At 37.3% G+C, this 14,981-nt stretch overlaps 1 protein-coding gene across 3 annotated transcripts; it reads right to left on the bottom strand.

Annotated features, from left to right (window-relative positions):
- Positions 1 to 4,964: 4,964 nt before the first annotated feature.
- On the bottom strand, positions 4,965 to 13,365 carry LOC131622231 (ubiquitin carboxyl-terminal hydrolase 5-like). Of its 3 annotated transcripts, XM_058893259.1 has the most exons (13): positions 13,265 to 13,365; positions 12,914 to 13,089; positions 10,446 to 10,700; positions 10,131 to 10,275; positions 9,948 to 10,007; positions 9,511 to 9,606; positions 9,000 to 9,401; positions 7,519 to 7,659; positions 7,268 to 7,438; positions 6,789 to 7,046; positions 6,045 to 6,688; positions 5,369 to 5,642; positions 4,965 to 5,273 (listed from the first exon to the last, which is right to left on the bottom strand). In XM_058893259.1, the coding sequence occupies exons 2-13, from the start codon at positions 13,048 to 13,050 to the stop codon at positions 5,118 to 5,120; spliced, it is 2,739 nt and encodes a 912-aa protein (XP_058749242.1). In that variant the 5' UTR covers positions 13,051 to 13,089; positions 13,265 to 13,365; the 3' UTR covers positions 4,965 to 5,117. The 3 variants fall into 3 exon arrangements, with proteins under 3 accessions (XP_058749242.1, XP_058749241.1, XP_058749243.1); XM_058893258.1 differs by having other exon boundaries at positions 12,914 to 13,340; XM_058893260.1 differs by having other exon boundaries at positions 4,965 to 5,264; positions 12,914 to 13,339.
- Between the last annotated feature and the right edge of the window lie 1,616 nt (positions 13,366 to 14,981).

Here is a 14,981-nt window from a genome sequence, read left to right as displayed (position 1 = left end):
TCGGGTAGTGATTTCGGGTGCGGGTTTGGGTTATGTGAAACCCGCACCCGACCTGTTGCCATCCCTAGAGATTACCCTCACATATATACAAAGCTAAGATCTTTAATAGTTATTTATAACTAACTAACTAATTTTGTTAATAATCTCCATCAAGTTAGGAGATATGTGTTGCAAATGTCCAACTTGAAAATAAGACTAGAAAACAAATTCTTAGACAAGGCTTTAGTAAGAGGGTCTTCCAATTGGTGCTTTGAAGGAATATGGATCAGCTTTATGAAACTTGAATCTACATGCTCTCTTATGAAGTGACAATCTATATCTATATGTTTTGCTCTTTCATGATTCATTAGATTATTTATCATTTGTATTGTCGAGGTGATATCACAAAACACTTTGCATGAACATTTACACCAAAGGATTTTAACATTTATTTGAGCCACAACAATTCTAAAGTCATAGCTGCAAATGATCTACATTCAGACTCAGTTGAAAACCTTGATATAGTGGACTGCTTTTTAGATCTCCAAGCAGCCAATGAATATGTAAAAACCTGTTGTAGATTTTTTGGTTAAGGTAAAGGTTCCCTAGTCTACATCTAAATATGTAGAGATATGCAAAGATGAATTTCGAGATAAAAGGATGTTTTATCTTGGAGTTCCTTTCAAGTATTGTAGTATCTTATGTATGCCATATAAGTGTGGTAGTCTAGGCTTAGTCATGTTTGACTTAATTTGTTAACTACAAAAGAGACGTATGGCCTTGATATGGTCAAATAGACCAGCCTCCCAACATTTTTCTATAATGAGAATCGTCTCTTGATGTTGGTCCATCATCATCATTAAGAGTTGCATTTGGATCCATTGGCAAAGGAAGACGTTTGGCATCAATGAAACTAGTATCCATTAGCAACTGAAGAGTATATTTTCCTTGGTAAAGGTGAATACGAAGGGAGATATCATCTCGCCCCATAGTCTTCCCTCACCCCTACGTGAGAAACATGGGATAAGACGTTTCTCAGACAAAGATGAAGTCAAGGTCATTAACTGAGCCATGACTCCCTTAGAAATAAGGATTCAAGTGAACGCTATTGAATAAGTGGGTGGTGGCCCTTTCTGGGGAAAACCCTAGGTCATAGAGACCTCTTTCAATACTCCTCCACTTAAAGAATAATAGATAGACCTCAAGTGATGCACATTATCTATACTCTAAAGAGCACCACGCTAACTACAGTCTTAACACACGATCGTTGATGATTGTACACCTTCTACCAAGCATTGGCGATCATCATTAGAGTCTCTCACCTCATATGAGCAGGTCTCCTAAACTACCTCAAAACACCGGCGTACAGGGTTTCTCTTTGTCATGGGCAAGCCCTAACCACCATATCGAGTAATAAACCTACTAAGACCTCTGAGTCTCCCTTCCCTTACAAGAGGAACATGCACACTTGTATGTTTTGACTAGTACAATGACGCCCACTGTGGTGCCCTGGTAAAACTGACTTGGGCTACACTTCTACTCTAACTTTCTCTATTTTCCCTCTGAAGATGGTCGACAAAATCAGAATCTACGTCGTAAACACCATCGTCGGAGGCTTCACTAGTGAAGGTAACTCAAGATTTTTCCTGGAGGAAGTACACAAGGCAAGTATTTGGAGAAAATGTAATATCCCATACCTTCCCCACAATCTCTCAAGGGAAAACAAGGGTCAATATCATCTTCTCTGAAGAGGAAGCCCTCTGACTCAACCTGCGCGATGATGATCCTCTGGTCATCATTGTGCAATAGGGGAACTGGGACATCAAGTGTGTCCTTATAGACCCTTGCAGCTCTGTTAATGTCCTGTTCTAGGACACCTTCCAAAAACTACAACTCAACCCGAATGACATAAAAACATTTAGTGGTTCTTTGACGAGGTTATCAAGCAAACAAGCACATATAATAGGGCATATAACCCTAGAAACCACATGTGGAGATAGAACGGGCGCTATGGCGATTGACGCTAACTACCTTATTGTGGATGTTGCATCACCATATAATATCATTCTTGAATGACCGACTATCAACACCTAGGGAACAGTTGTATCCAATATGTACCTGACCTTGAAATATCCTCTCCCTGATGGGTGAGTCTGTATAATCCTAAGGGATCAACGAGCGACTCACGAGTGCTACTTAAGTATTCTAGAGACAGCTAAAGAATAGCCCGAGCTTGTTGATGTGCGTAGACTTCACCGATTTGAATGTTGTTATCCCTAAAGATTTGTACCCACTTCCAAACAACGATCGCCTCTTTGACGGATCGTTGGCATACGGCATGTTAAGCTTCTTATATGAAAATTCATGGTACAACCAGAGTTGGATGGACCCCCTGGACACGCCTAAGACATCCTTCATGTCAAATCATGGAAACTACTACAACTACAATGTTGTGCCCTTTGGCCTCAAGAAAATCGGTGCCACCTACCAGCGCCTTAGGGATATTGTCTTTTTCCATTAGATAGGATGAAATCTGGAAGTCTACGTTGATGATATGATAGTTAAAACTATTAAAAGGTACAGTCATGCAAAATATTTGGAAGACATTCTACAATTCGTCAAGAAGTATTATATGCACCTAAACCCCGTCAAGTATTCCCTCAGGGTTATGGCGAGGATGTTTTTAAGGTTCATGTTGACACAGAGAGGCATCCAAGGCAACCCAGACAAGTGTTAATCGGTCATCATGATGAGGAAACCCACTAACGTAAAGTGCAACAGCTTACAGGTCACCTCGTCACCCTATCTCGCTTCCTTTCCTATGACGCCACAAAGCCTTCTTCTTTGCCTCCTTAAAGAAGAATAATAAGAAGAATAAGAGGTTTGAATGGACCCCCAAGTGCGAAGAGGATTTCACCAAAGTCAAGGAATTTCTCACATCGTCCCCCATCCTGACTCGCCCAGGGAAGGGTCATAGTTGCTACTCTACCTTTCGATCACTAATCAGACAATGAGCTCATTCCTCATCCAAGAAATCTACAGGACAGGGAAACCTGTGTATTTTGTAAGAAAAGTGTTCAGAGGCACCGAGTCACACTATCAAAAGATCGAGGCGTTATTCGTCGTCATTGTAGTGAGGAAACTAAGACCTTACTTTCGGGGTTTCAAAATCCTGGTAAAAATCAACTATCTTATCCAGAAAGTCTTGAAAAAGTCCAATCTAACAGGAAGAATGGTATCTTGGACGGTGGAACTCTTAGAGTACGACATGTAATATATCCCAAGGGGAAGCATCAAGTCATAAGTTCTGGTATATTTTATGGTAGAACTCAGTTCGCGTGTAGATGAAGAGATGCCCATAGAGTGGGCGCTATCTGTCGATGTCGTCTTCAACATAAAAGGGAGTGGCGTTGGAGTAGTCCTAGAAGGACCTAGCGACATACTCATCGAGCAAGCTTTAAAATTCGAGTTCACTGCCAACAATATAAAAGCGGAGTGTGAGGCTCTCATCGCCAGAATGATCCTTGCCTTAGAAATGGGAGCCTCCAAGTTAAAGGCCAAAATTGATTTCCAATTGGTCGCCAATCAAATCTCTGGGCAGTACCAAGCCAATGAGCCTCAATTGATAAGGTATCTACAAAGGAACACAACATATCTTATCGTTTCTCCTTTAAATATAGCATGTCCCCCATGAACAAAACTTCAGGGCAGACCTTTTGTCCAAGCTAGCCACATCAAAAATAGTGGGGTTCAACAAAATAATTATCCAAAAGACCCACACCTCTCCCAGCATAGAGGTAGACGACGTATACTCCCTGGAGGTGATCCCATAATCTAGCTAGATGTCGCCCCTCTTATGCTATCTACAAACTGGCGAACTACCACTGGATGAGGGGGATGCAAGAAGGGTCTGAAAACATGCTTCTAAGTGCACCCTGCTATCTGAAAAACTATATAAAATTGGAAGATCTTGCCCACAAACTGTTAAAGGTGGGGTAATCTTAGACTACCCTAATGAAGGATAGCATCGCCTTTGTCAATAAGTGTGATCAATTCCAAAGACATGATGACCTTCAACGCCCCAGCAGAACTTCTTTAGTCGATGACTTCGCCCTAGCCTTTTTATCAATGAGGTGTGGACATTCCGAGCCCTTTCCCCTTAGGACCAAGTCAACTGAAATTCCTAATTGTAGCATATAACCACACAATTAAAGCAAGACATTGGCATTTTTTTCATACTGAAAGTAAATTCACACCACCCTATCTTTTGGAATACTTATGTGCATTCATGATTTTAGCTAATTAGTAACATCAAGAAGAATCTTAACTTTGACTCTAGAGTCACCTTTTCTGATGATTTACGTCTCATATTTTGACCCATACGGATACTTTGTTGAATTTTTTTACATTGACGGTGCATGTCCATTTTTGGTTAGACCAAAGTTGCACACCAAGCAAACATTACAAAAACTTCAAGGATTTCCCTTTAAAATGTACTGGTAATTTTCCTCTTTACTGGCAATGATCTTCAGGCGGTCTTCCATTTCCACTATATGTAAATCCCGAGGATTGCTATTATAACATTCTTGCATACTTTTAGACTTTCAATGACGCCATCTTCATCATAAGCAAGCAAAAGTATGAGCCCTCACACAAGATGGAGAGGATAGGGAAAACACCACAGGCATTCCCAGGTGGAAGGGGGGTGATAGAAGAAAACTGAGAGGCTAAGAATCTTGAACGAAAATCTTGTAGATTTCTTGTTCAGATATTGGAGGGTTACTTAGCAGTCAAAGATGTTTTAAAATTCCATTGTGTTAGTTCTTTGTCAAGTGTTTTATTTGAAATCCAACAAATAAAATTATATCAGTAAAAGAAAAATGTTTATAATAGTTTCACCTTGATTAAGCATAATGCTTTATGTTGTAGTAATATGATCAAATAGTTACCTAATTCCATCAAAGAAACTCCAAAAACAAAGGGTAAACTTGAAAATAGAACAAGTACATTATTTCATTGACTAAACTATCATATTATCAACAGGCTTGTGTTTTTCATTACACAACAAAAAATGTCTGAAATGAGACATACACTTGAAAATCTATTTAATGCCTAATAATGCATACATGGGAAGAAGACTAAGCTCCATTGCTTACAATATCATCATCATCGGTTTTTACCCTCCGGTAAAACAGAACATATGCGGCCGCAGTATTAACCTCGTCTTCACTTATGAGCGATATGTGGCTATCGTCAAAATTGTACCACCTGTTTTCGTCTAAAAGCTGCATATTCTAAATATACACAAGTCAGGATGCAGTGTTGCTAAAATGAAGACTAAAAAGTCGAATCAACTTTCAAGGAATTAATGGTTTATTTATCATTTTACCTTAATATGTGCAGTATAATGTCCACTACCCATACTACCGTAATGATTGGTAAGGGCATAGAGTTCATACACTTGACGCCGCGAGTTGTTTTTGTTGGCTATGTAATTTGTTAAATCAAAATCATGAATAGGAAAGTTAACAAAAGTCTCGAGTTTATGCTTCATTGACCTGCTGTATGAGAACCTCTTTAAATGAATCACCAAAACCTCTGGGAGCCTCCATAAATCAAGCTTTTTGCTTGCCTGCCGTCTCTCTTTGCATTTAGGACAGTACCTACATCGGATTTTAAACATAGAACCTTAGCAATATATATGTAATCAGCAGAAGATTTAAGAAATATTTCTGCAGCAGGTGGACATTTTGCCCTAATTCAGAATTTTCAAAATTTTCTTATGATATAGTAATTTTGGCTATAAAGAGAGCTAGAATAGCATTAGTTGTAGCTTGCAAGAGTCATAGCAGCCACTGGTATCTGCAATGGCGCAATACTCGATAACACTGGACAGATGTAGTGATTTTTTAAGGAGATACAATTAAATAATTTAAACAGGTCAAAAAGAGATCAAGCAAACAATTATTAATGCATATTCCATTTGAATGTTTGCTAAGCATGAGAGATAGACAAAATAGTAGTAGCATAGCATATATGGGATAGATGAGAGAGGATAAACTAACCACATATCTTCAGGCACCAAAGGTTCTTCACGCAGAAAAGCTTCCAAACAAGTGTACAATGAGAGGGGTTCAGAACGAGCTTTTTTGGTTACAGGCCCATATTTCAAAACTTCAGGCAAAGTCTCGAGTGGATGAGTATCATACTTCTCCAGAAGCTTCTGAGACCAATCAATATAAACCAATACTCTTGCTGATGACGGTGACAGTTTAACAACTTTCTCCCCTCCCATTGAAAGATCAATGCAAGCATTGTTATCATCTACCAGTAGTAGAGGTAATGTTGGTAGATGTGTTGCTTTTGAAATGGTATCATCCTTATTTGTTGAATTCAACACCGCGTTGGTTTCAGCAGAAGCAGATTTCAAAAGTGGAGAGAGTATACCATTCACTATTACTTGTATGTCACCTCTTGTGATTGTATCATCACATGAGATCAACGAAACAATAGGTGTTCCATATGGTTTCCATCCTGAAACGGTATGTGAGTCACTACTCTGCTCTCTGCGGCGATGTATCAACTGGAGGTACTTTGTGTTTTTGTCCATCTTTGGAATCTTGTAAGCGGCAAGACGGTCATCATCTTTAATTGAGGACAACAATTGAAGAGGATCTTCAAAAAATCTATGGATCAAATGGTTTCGTATCTGCAAATAACAAATCAAATATAAAACATATACAATTAGAACAAAGTATTTAATGCAATTCCAATAGACACATTTAACTTTATTCTAGTATGGTACACACCTCCACAAGCACCATTCTCTCGTTATGCTTCAATGAGCATGCATTGCTAAGCCCTTGTATAAGATCTCTGCACCGTCCCTGCTTGGGCACTGTTACTGTACACGGAGATGGCAAGGTAGAACCATCACAACTAAAAACTGTCACTGTCATGGTCCTATTGGTGGCGGACTGGAGAGGCAGGGAAAGGTACATGAAAGGATCAAATGTGACGGAGACTTTGTTGCAAACTGGACAAACTAAAGTCGACTTGTATTGTCCCTATAAATGAAGTGTCAGAAATAAATATGAGCTTTTGTCTTTTACTATGAACATTAAAAATGAAAATAGACATCACAATTTCTAACCGACATATCCATATATTGTGACCAAGGCTCAACTGAATCATACTAGTCCAATATAAATAAAGCAATACATTATGGAGAACCTACGCCAGTAAAGGAGAGAGTAATGTCGTCTGAAGATGTATTCACTTGACTCACCTGACATACATCAACAATTATGGAATCATTACGAGCAATATGATTTGCCCAATACTCATCAGCCACTTCTTCATCCGGTCTGCCATCAGCATCTCGAGACTTTATATATGGTTTGTGCTTTACACGATTTAAGTCTTCATGGAGACCATCAAGTAAAAATGCTAAGAGCTCCTGATAAAATAATAAAACAAATGCTACCACAGACTGCGTCATGGAAGTTGAAAGGGGTAAATAATTTCTCTTAAGCAAACCTGGGAATCATGTTGGTTGTGCCCACTGAACTGAGGTGCAAAGCGAGCAAGCTTTGATTTAAAAGGCCGAGGAGCAATCGGTGTTCGCCCAGGTGCCCATAGTTTTCGAAGCAACTCACCAAATGCTAGGGCTAGCTCACCCTACACATCGGAAATTTCAAGTAAGCGCAATAATTTATGATTATAACAATTAGTTAATACAAAAAGATAAATCAAAAAGAAAAACTTCTCCCACCGGATAGGATTGGAAGCATGAATGAACCAAACAAAGTCATAATATCCAATTGCAAACATGTGCATATATAAACCATTTAATCTATAAATGTCAAGTAAATGTATGGCAAATCCACCAAAGGCAAGTACATACCATATTTCCGTCATAAATGCTACCCCTACTTTTTTTCGCTAAGGTCCTATTTTTTATTATGCCTTCCCTCATTTAGTGCACTATTTTTATCTCTATAACATAGGGCTAATAGTTTTGTAGTAAAAATTTCTCAGCTTGAGTGGTAAGTGGTAACTGAGCTGGGATCTCTCATTGCCTATATAGTTCTTCATTTAAAACAAAGTACTTAATCGCAATTTTAATAGTTATATGAAAGTCTCTATTGCCCCACCTTTTTCACCCTAGTCATGACAAATTATACAGAGTCAACTGAAAAACATTGCCCAACCAATCAAAGTCATTTAAGGATTGGTACAATAATGCAGCACAAAAATGTAAAATCTAATTTGCTCATATTCAAGCAACATATAGACATAGTCATCTTCTTAGAACCAAGATACCCTCTCAGCCACAAATGCTACAAAGCTAAAGACAAAATTCCTATACAAATACTACAACAAACTACTAAAATATTCCTTTATTTAAAAAGTAAATATAGCCCGAGATATTAACTAAGAGTAACGAAGCAAAAGAATGAACAGGGCATTTCCTTGCCATTTTAATGGCAGGATAAATGTATTAAAAACAACTATCATTTTGAATAATCAGGATGACCTTGTTCAAACTGAAATCAATTGGAAGATCAAAAGTGAACTCAAACCTTGGTCACAATAAAAGCATCATTAAACCTACAGCTTAAGCTGTTGGGATACTTGGTTCATGAGATAATACCATAGTTTATATGACCAAGCTGTCTAAAATTTGATCCTTTGCGACCCCATTTTTCTAAATAATAAGAAACAATTAAGCATGGGTGAGTGGGTTGTGTGCCTACAAATCATGAATAGTTCAAATCCAAAAGACTGTGGTGTGAGGAGACATGTCAGGCCTAAAAGCATCCATCTTCCTTCACTCTAAAGCCTGAGCTTTTGCAATAGTTGTTTCATGATATGCTTAATAATACTATATATCATGTTTTAATGAAGATTATAAATAATCTTTTATCAATACTCCAAGTTCTTACCATACAGTTTAGCCCGCATAAAAAATATTGAAAGAAAAGGAAACAAGTTAATGCTTTTAAAATGATACTTACAACCATGCCGAGTGGATTTTGCCAATTTATCTCTTGATGATAGTCCTCCCTAAAGTATCTAGCAAATTCTGGCGTATGAACAAGGCACTGTATAGCACTGTTCATGAAACAAGTATTGCCAAGATTTAGCAACCCAGTGAGACCACCAAATGAACCTCTTGTGGTGACACCGAGAGTTCCATAAGGGTTTTCTAAATCTCTGTCCGGAGAATTTAGTTTCTGAGATGAAGAATGTTCGATATTGTTGCCTTTAGATCCACCCTTACTAGTAGACAGGGCACCGGCAGCTGATAAGTTTGATTTTGAAGGCTCCACGAGAACAGAATTTGCCTCCCTCTGTGCTGATCCATTTTCTTGAGCAGAGCTTGTGCTATTTGTATTGTTTACGACCTCAACAAGAATCTGTATGATTGTCGCCATTAATCAATAGAAAAACAAGAGTATTAAAATGTAAAACGTAAGGGCAATAGGAAAATTCCTACATAAAACTCGGTGAATACTGAAGACTCACATCTTGGTCCATTTGTAGATTGACATCATCCAGAGTCTTATCCATGTCAATCATCAAGGCGTGCTTCCGATGGCCATAATAATCCCAGATGCGCACCTACAACATGCATATCTATTTTTTACTTCATGCTGAATAAAACAGAAACACTGTTTCAAATATTAGGGTGTGTATATAGTTTGTATTTTCATTTTGATTTGTAATTGTAAAAATGTCACCTTGCGTTCATTTTGTTAACCATATCGATAGTTTTGCATAGGATACACTAAAAACAATTGGTTGTTATTTTCAATGTTTCACGTATAAATCTTTGGAAACAGAAAACAAAATGAATACAATGTGACCTTTTTGCAATAAAAAAATGGAAATAGAAAAACAGAGAATAGAAACAGAAACCCAACAAACCCTTAGAATTCTGAGAAGGAATGAGAAGTCATTACCTGGTCCAACTGAAGATCGAATATTTCACAAGCATTTTTGTGTAGCTGTCCAATAGTTTCCTGCCCAAAATATTTCAACTCTCAGGTAGATATAGCATGATCAAGTTGAATAACACTTGCAAAAGAACGGAAATGAATTTTAAAGATGTACTTATCACAATTCATTACTATCTCATATTATACCTTCTTGCTGATTCTTATAGTGGAGCGAACATTTTTTGGCAACACGAGTAATTGAAGGCGTAAAGGATACACCTCTACTGCAAATTCAGTCTGGGAAAGACCTGAACTAATAACTTTCCTCGCTAATGATGGTCCGCCACCATACCTAGTTAAGAATGAAAGGAAAATAGTCAAGCAGCTAACATTAAAGACCAGTTACAGGTTTAGTTGTATATAATTTGGTACCAGATGCTATATTTCTCAATAAAACTGAGAAAATCAATAAATCAAAAGTAAAACCAAAAAATGGCATATGTGAAAAGCAGACAAACTCACCATTTAAATAATTGGTCCCAAACCACTTGGGGAAGTAACACATAGTCACGCCCTTCTAAGAGTGTATCGTGAATTTGAATACTTGTAGTAGAGTCCTCTGATCCAGTATTATCTATCAAATCATAGTTATCAATACCAGCTGGCCTCTTTAAAGCACTTAAACTAGCCAAATCGCTATGTTCATGAAAGGAAGATCCATCATAAGAAGGGTTTGTCTGGTCTTGGTTCACATATTCAATCCAATGTTGCCACCATCTGCATGGAAACAAAGAAAAAAGTTCATTCTTATTTTGTGTGATACCATTCAAACTAGACCAACCAATTAGTCCATAGCCACCAAAACAACAATTGGAGAAAGTGTGTCTGCACCGTATTATGTAGTTGGGTTTTTGTTAATGTTAAAAAAATATATGTTTCTCTTAGGACCCTTTGTCAACAGTATCAAGCAAGGGGTGATATTTTTTTGCACAAGGGTCTTTTTCGTGTTTATAGGCAAATCTACTCTTGAAACTGAAGTTCAAATATAATTGATTTTACACAGTCAAGAAGCTCCTTTCATTTGGAATAATGTGTTTGTCACGAAGTGTGCTAGTACTTTTGAGGATTCTGCTTAGGTTCTAAGCAAGCGGTACAAGAATTAAAAATAAATTGTCGATATGGTGAAATAATAAAGGCCTCCTCTGCAGTGTTGAAAACAAGAATTAAAGGTGAACCAGATGAAAGATTATGGTGGTGTTTGCGTTGAATATGATAGACTGTTAGTGCTGGGATATGGTGGAGGGATTTCAACAGCAGTGAAGAGAGGTGGAGCTTGAGCAAGAGTTCACAAAAATTGGTTGAGTTTTGTGAATGCAGCACGCATGAATTCGACAAAAATATAGGGGAAGCATAGATGGCAGTAAGGTACCGGTTGTAGGTGGATCATGAAGCAAGGGTAAGGAAGCATAAACATGCATTGCATTAATAGTGGAATGGAGAAACTATGCAGGTGCTGTTTCAAGATAGAATGATGACAGAAGCTACTGCAAAATTTCTATTCTCAAGACAACTTAACTTGAAGTCACAAGATATTTCTCTCCACTGTTTTCATGTGGCTGCGGTTTGGATTTTTGGTGATGTGGTAAACGGTTTCAATAGATTGATTATTTACTCTGGTTCATGCTCATAGTAGCTTCTGTACTTTGATTTTACTGCAGCAACTCAGCATTTCATCATGCAATGCAATTATAATGGGATTGGGGTCAAGGGACACTCTTTACTGTAAGAGGAGTAAGTAAGTGTAGAGTTTGTAACTGAATCTTATGGGATATTGGGTGGAAGCTATGTTACTGTCAGAAGGAATTACACATGCTTCTTTACATATTATATTTACGTTCAACTTTGATAAAGGTTGTAGATTTTGGAGTACTAAAAGTGGGTGGGATGGTATTAGGTGGATGTGAATTGTCATTAGATGAGGAGTTGTTGCCGCTGTAACTATGCAGAACATTATGTTTTAAAATTCCCTATCCTAATCTTAGCATATCCTGTGCTTTGATTAGTGTATTATAAATATATTTTGCTTTTTCAAAAAGAAAAACTGAAGCAGCTTCCCATTATTGGGTATATAGGTTCCATTAGAACACATAATTAGCTACACATAAGTTTCATAGTAAAAGGGCTCAGACATGAGACAGACAACACAACACAGTAACACTATCACTGCCTAGCTTTCTAACAAAAACAACTGAACTACAAGCTAGGTCTTTGTTAGAAAAGGGCTGCAAAAATTTCTCCTGTGTAAAACAATATTGGATGAAATGAAAGTTGATAAGAATCCATCAAAGACACGCCCAAAATCATATTGTCATGTGCTAATGTGCATCCATAATGAAGGCGTAACAACAAACTATTTGATTAAACCAGTCTAAGATTAATGCAAAATTCACCTAAAACTATCCCCTATCTTCTCCCCAACAGTTAACCACCACAAGAACAACAACAACAACAACAACAACAATCTGGCTTTTTCCCACTAAGTTGACCCGGCTACATGGATCAAAGTGCACCATGATGTTCTATCAAAATCCATGTGTCTATCCAACTCATTAATCTCAAGATCTTTCTTAAAAGGTTTCTAGGTTTTTTTACCTGTACCGGTTTGACTACCCTCCATCTGATCTCTAGCATGTTTTCTCTCTAAATGCTCAAATCAGTCTAGTTTCCACCGAATGCTACCCCGACACTCTAAATAATATCATCATTTTTAACCACAAATGAGCATAACAACAAAGCAAAAATCAAATTTTGGGGCAAGATAATAAAATCCACCGAATTCTGGTCACACCCCATTTTTCCAAGGAATGAAACACTGATGTAATATAATCAAAAAAGAAAAAAGGCTTGAACTTTGGGTCTAATTTGGGTACCCAATTGCAACCAAAAAAAAGTAAAATAAACATAAGCAAATGAAAAGAGAAGACTTCTACCTCTGAGTGATGATGAAGAAGGTGTCGCCTTCTTTGATATTAGTTTGGACAGAAAGTGCAATGTCTCTGATGATGATCCTCTCTTCATCTGGGCTCAGCTCACAACTGCTGCTGCAACACATCGACACCTCTGTCATCTTCCTCTTTCAACTAAACCCAATTTTTCTCAACTTTCCCTTAAATAATGGAAAAACTCTAAGGTTTAGGAGTATGAAGAAATCGATTTTCAAAGGGAAAAGAGAAAAAGGAAGAAGAAAATTCGAAATCCAGAAGTTCAGTTCCCTCTATTCAACGGAGGGTGCACACAAGTTCCGAGCAGGTTCGCGGAGGTGGGTAAATTGGGGATTTTACCTGGGCGGGGATTAACAATTTTCTTCTTCACTTGATTTTTCTGAGATTCTATATTGCATTACCATGATTTGTTTGGGACATTCACCCTAATTCATTAAATTAATGTTTTTTTTTTACTTATTTAATATTTACTTTTGTGAGGGTAAGTCTATGTAGAGGGGCAAACGGACATATGCCTTCCCCCGTTTAGGTTTGTTTTGAAAAAAAAATAGGGTGGCACTTAAGGATGCTGTTTGACAAAAAGGTAAGGGTGGGTGGGTTAAGTCCGCAGGAATTACACCTATTAAGACTAAAAATGCAAATTTTATGTTAATTTTTATGCTCGCAAAAATTCGTGTGAAAAATGGGGTGAGACGGTCACATTAAGGGATGAGGGCCTAAAACTTTGGCCCGCCCCACACTAAAGTGCGGGCAAAACGGCCATGTCCAACTAGCCGGACCCGTTTTACCACCCCTAATTAGAGTTGTCAAAATGGACTACTCGGTCCTAAACGGGTCGGCCCTGATGTGCCCTGGACTTTTTACGGCTGGGAAAAAAAGGTCATGTATAATATAGACTCGAGATTTACTACCCGAGACCGACCCTAGATGGGCTTCGGGCTACCCGGCCCTAAATGGGCTTTATTTATTTAAAAAAATTAAAATAAAAACGCCATAATATTTATTATAAATAAAATTAAAAATTATATTATTTTAAACATAATACATTTTTAATTGTTATATTATCTCTCATAAATACTATAATGTGTTTCTAAATATAATATATGTTTAAATTGTGTAAAATACAACTTGAATATTTATTATAAGAAAAAAATAATATAATACGATGAAAGAATGTTGATTATATTAATGTATAATATTTAAAAGAGTAAGATTGAATAGAATAGAATAGAAATAAAATTTAGTGAGATGAGAAAAATCAATGTGCTATTTTGGAGTAAGATAATATAAATATAAATATTAATATTAATATTTTTTTAAGTTTACAATTATAAAGGCCTAATGGGGCTACCCACGGCCCATATGGGCTAACCCTAATGGGTAACGAGTTTTTCATGGTTGGGCTAAAAAGGCGCTGAAAAATATGAGCTCTAATTTAAAGGCCTGAGCCCTATGATTTTTTGGGCCAGTGGTGAAGGATAGAAAAACACTTAGAAATGGGGATTGAATAAGTGTGACTTCAAAAACTTGTAAGATAAAAACAATGAACACAATTATTTTTATCCTGGTTCGTTGTTAACGAAACTACTCCAGTCCACCCCCTTAGAGTGATTTACCTCAACTGATGATTTAATCCACTAATTCAACTGATTACAATGGTTATCCACTTAGAAACACTCTATGTCTTCTAGAGTATCCTGATCACAACTTGATCATTCTAGAAACCTTTTACAAACAATGTAAAATAATGTTTACAAGAGTATAGATTGCTTTTAATAAAGTTGTAATCACAATTGTGATATTTCTCTTAAGTTCTAAGCTTAACACTCACTAAATATTACAAGAGTTTGTGAGGTTGAAGATGAAGTTCGTGAGCTTTGATTTTGACAGCGTTTCAGTATTTTGCACAAGTGTTCTTCTTTGCTTCTGATCAGAACTTCTATTTATAGGCGCTGAGAGGAAATTACCGTTGGGAGCATTTAATGCTTTGCGTGAATAGTACAGCTCTGCATTTAATGTTTCACACTTTTATCAACTACCTCGAGCCTTGCTTTTA

This window comes from Vicia villosa, unplaced genomic scaffold (assembly GCF_029867415.1).
Source record: "Vicia villosa cultivar HV-30 ecotype Madison, WI unplaced genomic scaffold, Vvil1.0 ctg.000025F_1_1, whole genome shotgun sequence".
NCBI lineage: Eukaryota > Viridiplantae > Streptophyta > Magnoliopsida > Fabales > Fabaceae > Vicia > Vicia villosa.
The sequence above is the reverse complement of the archived record's forward strand: the minus strand, read 5'-3'. Positions and strand labels throughout refer to the sequence as shown.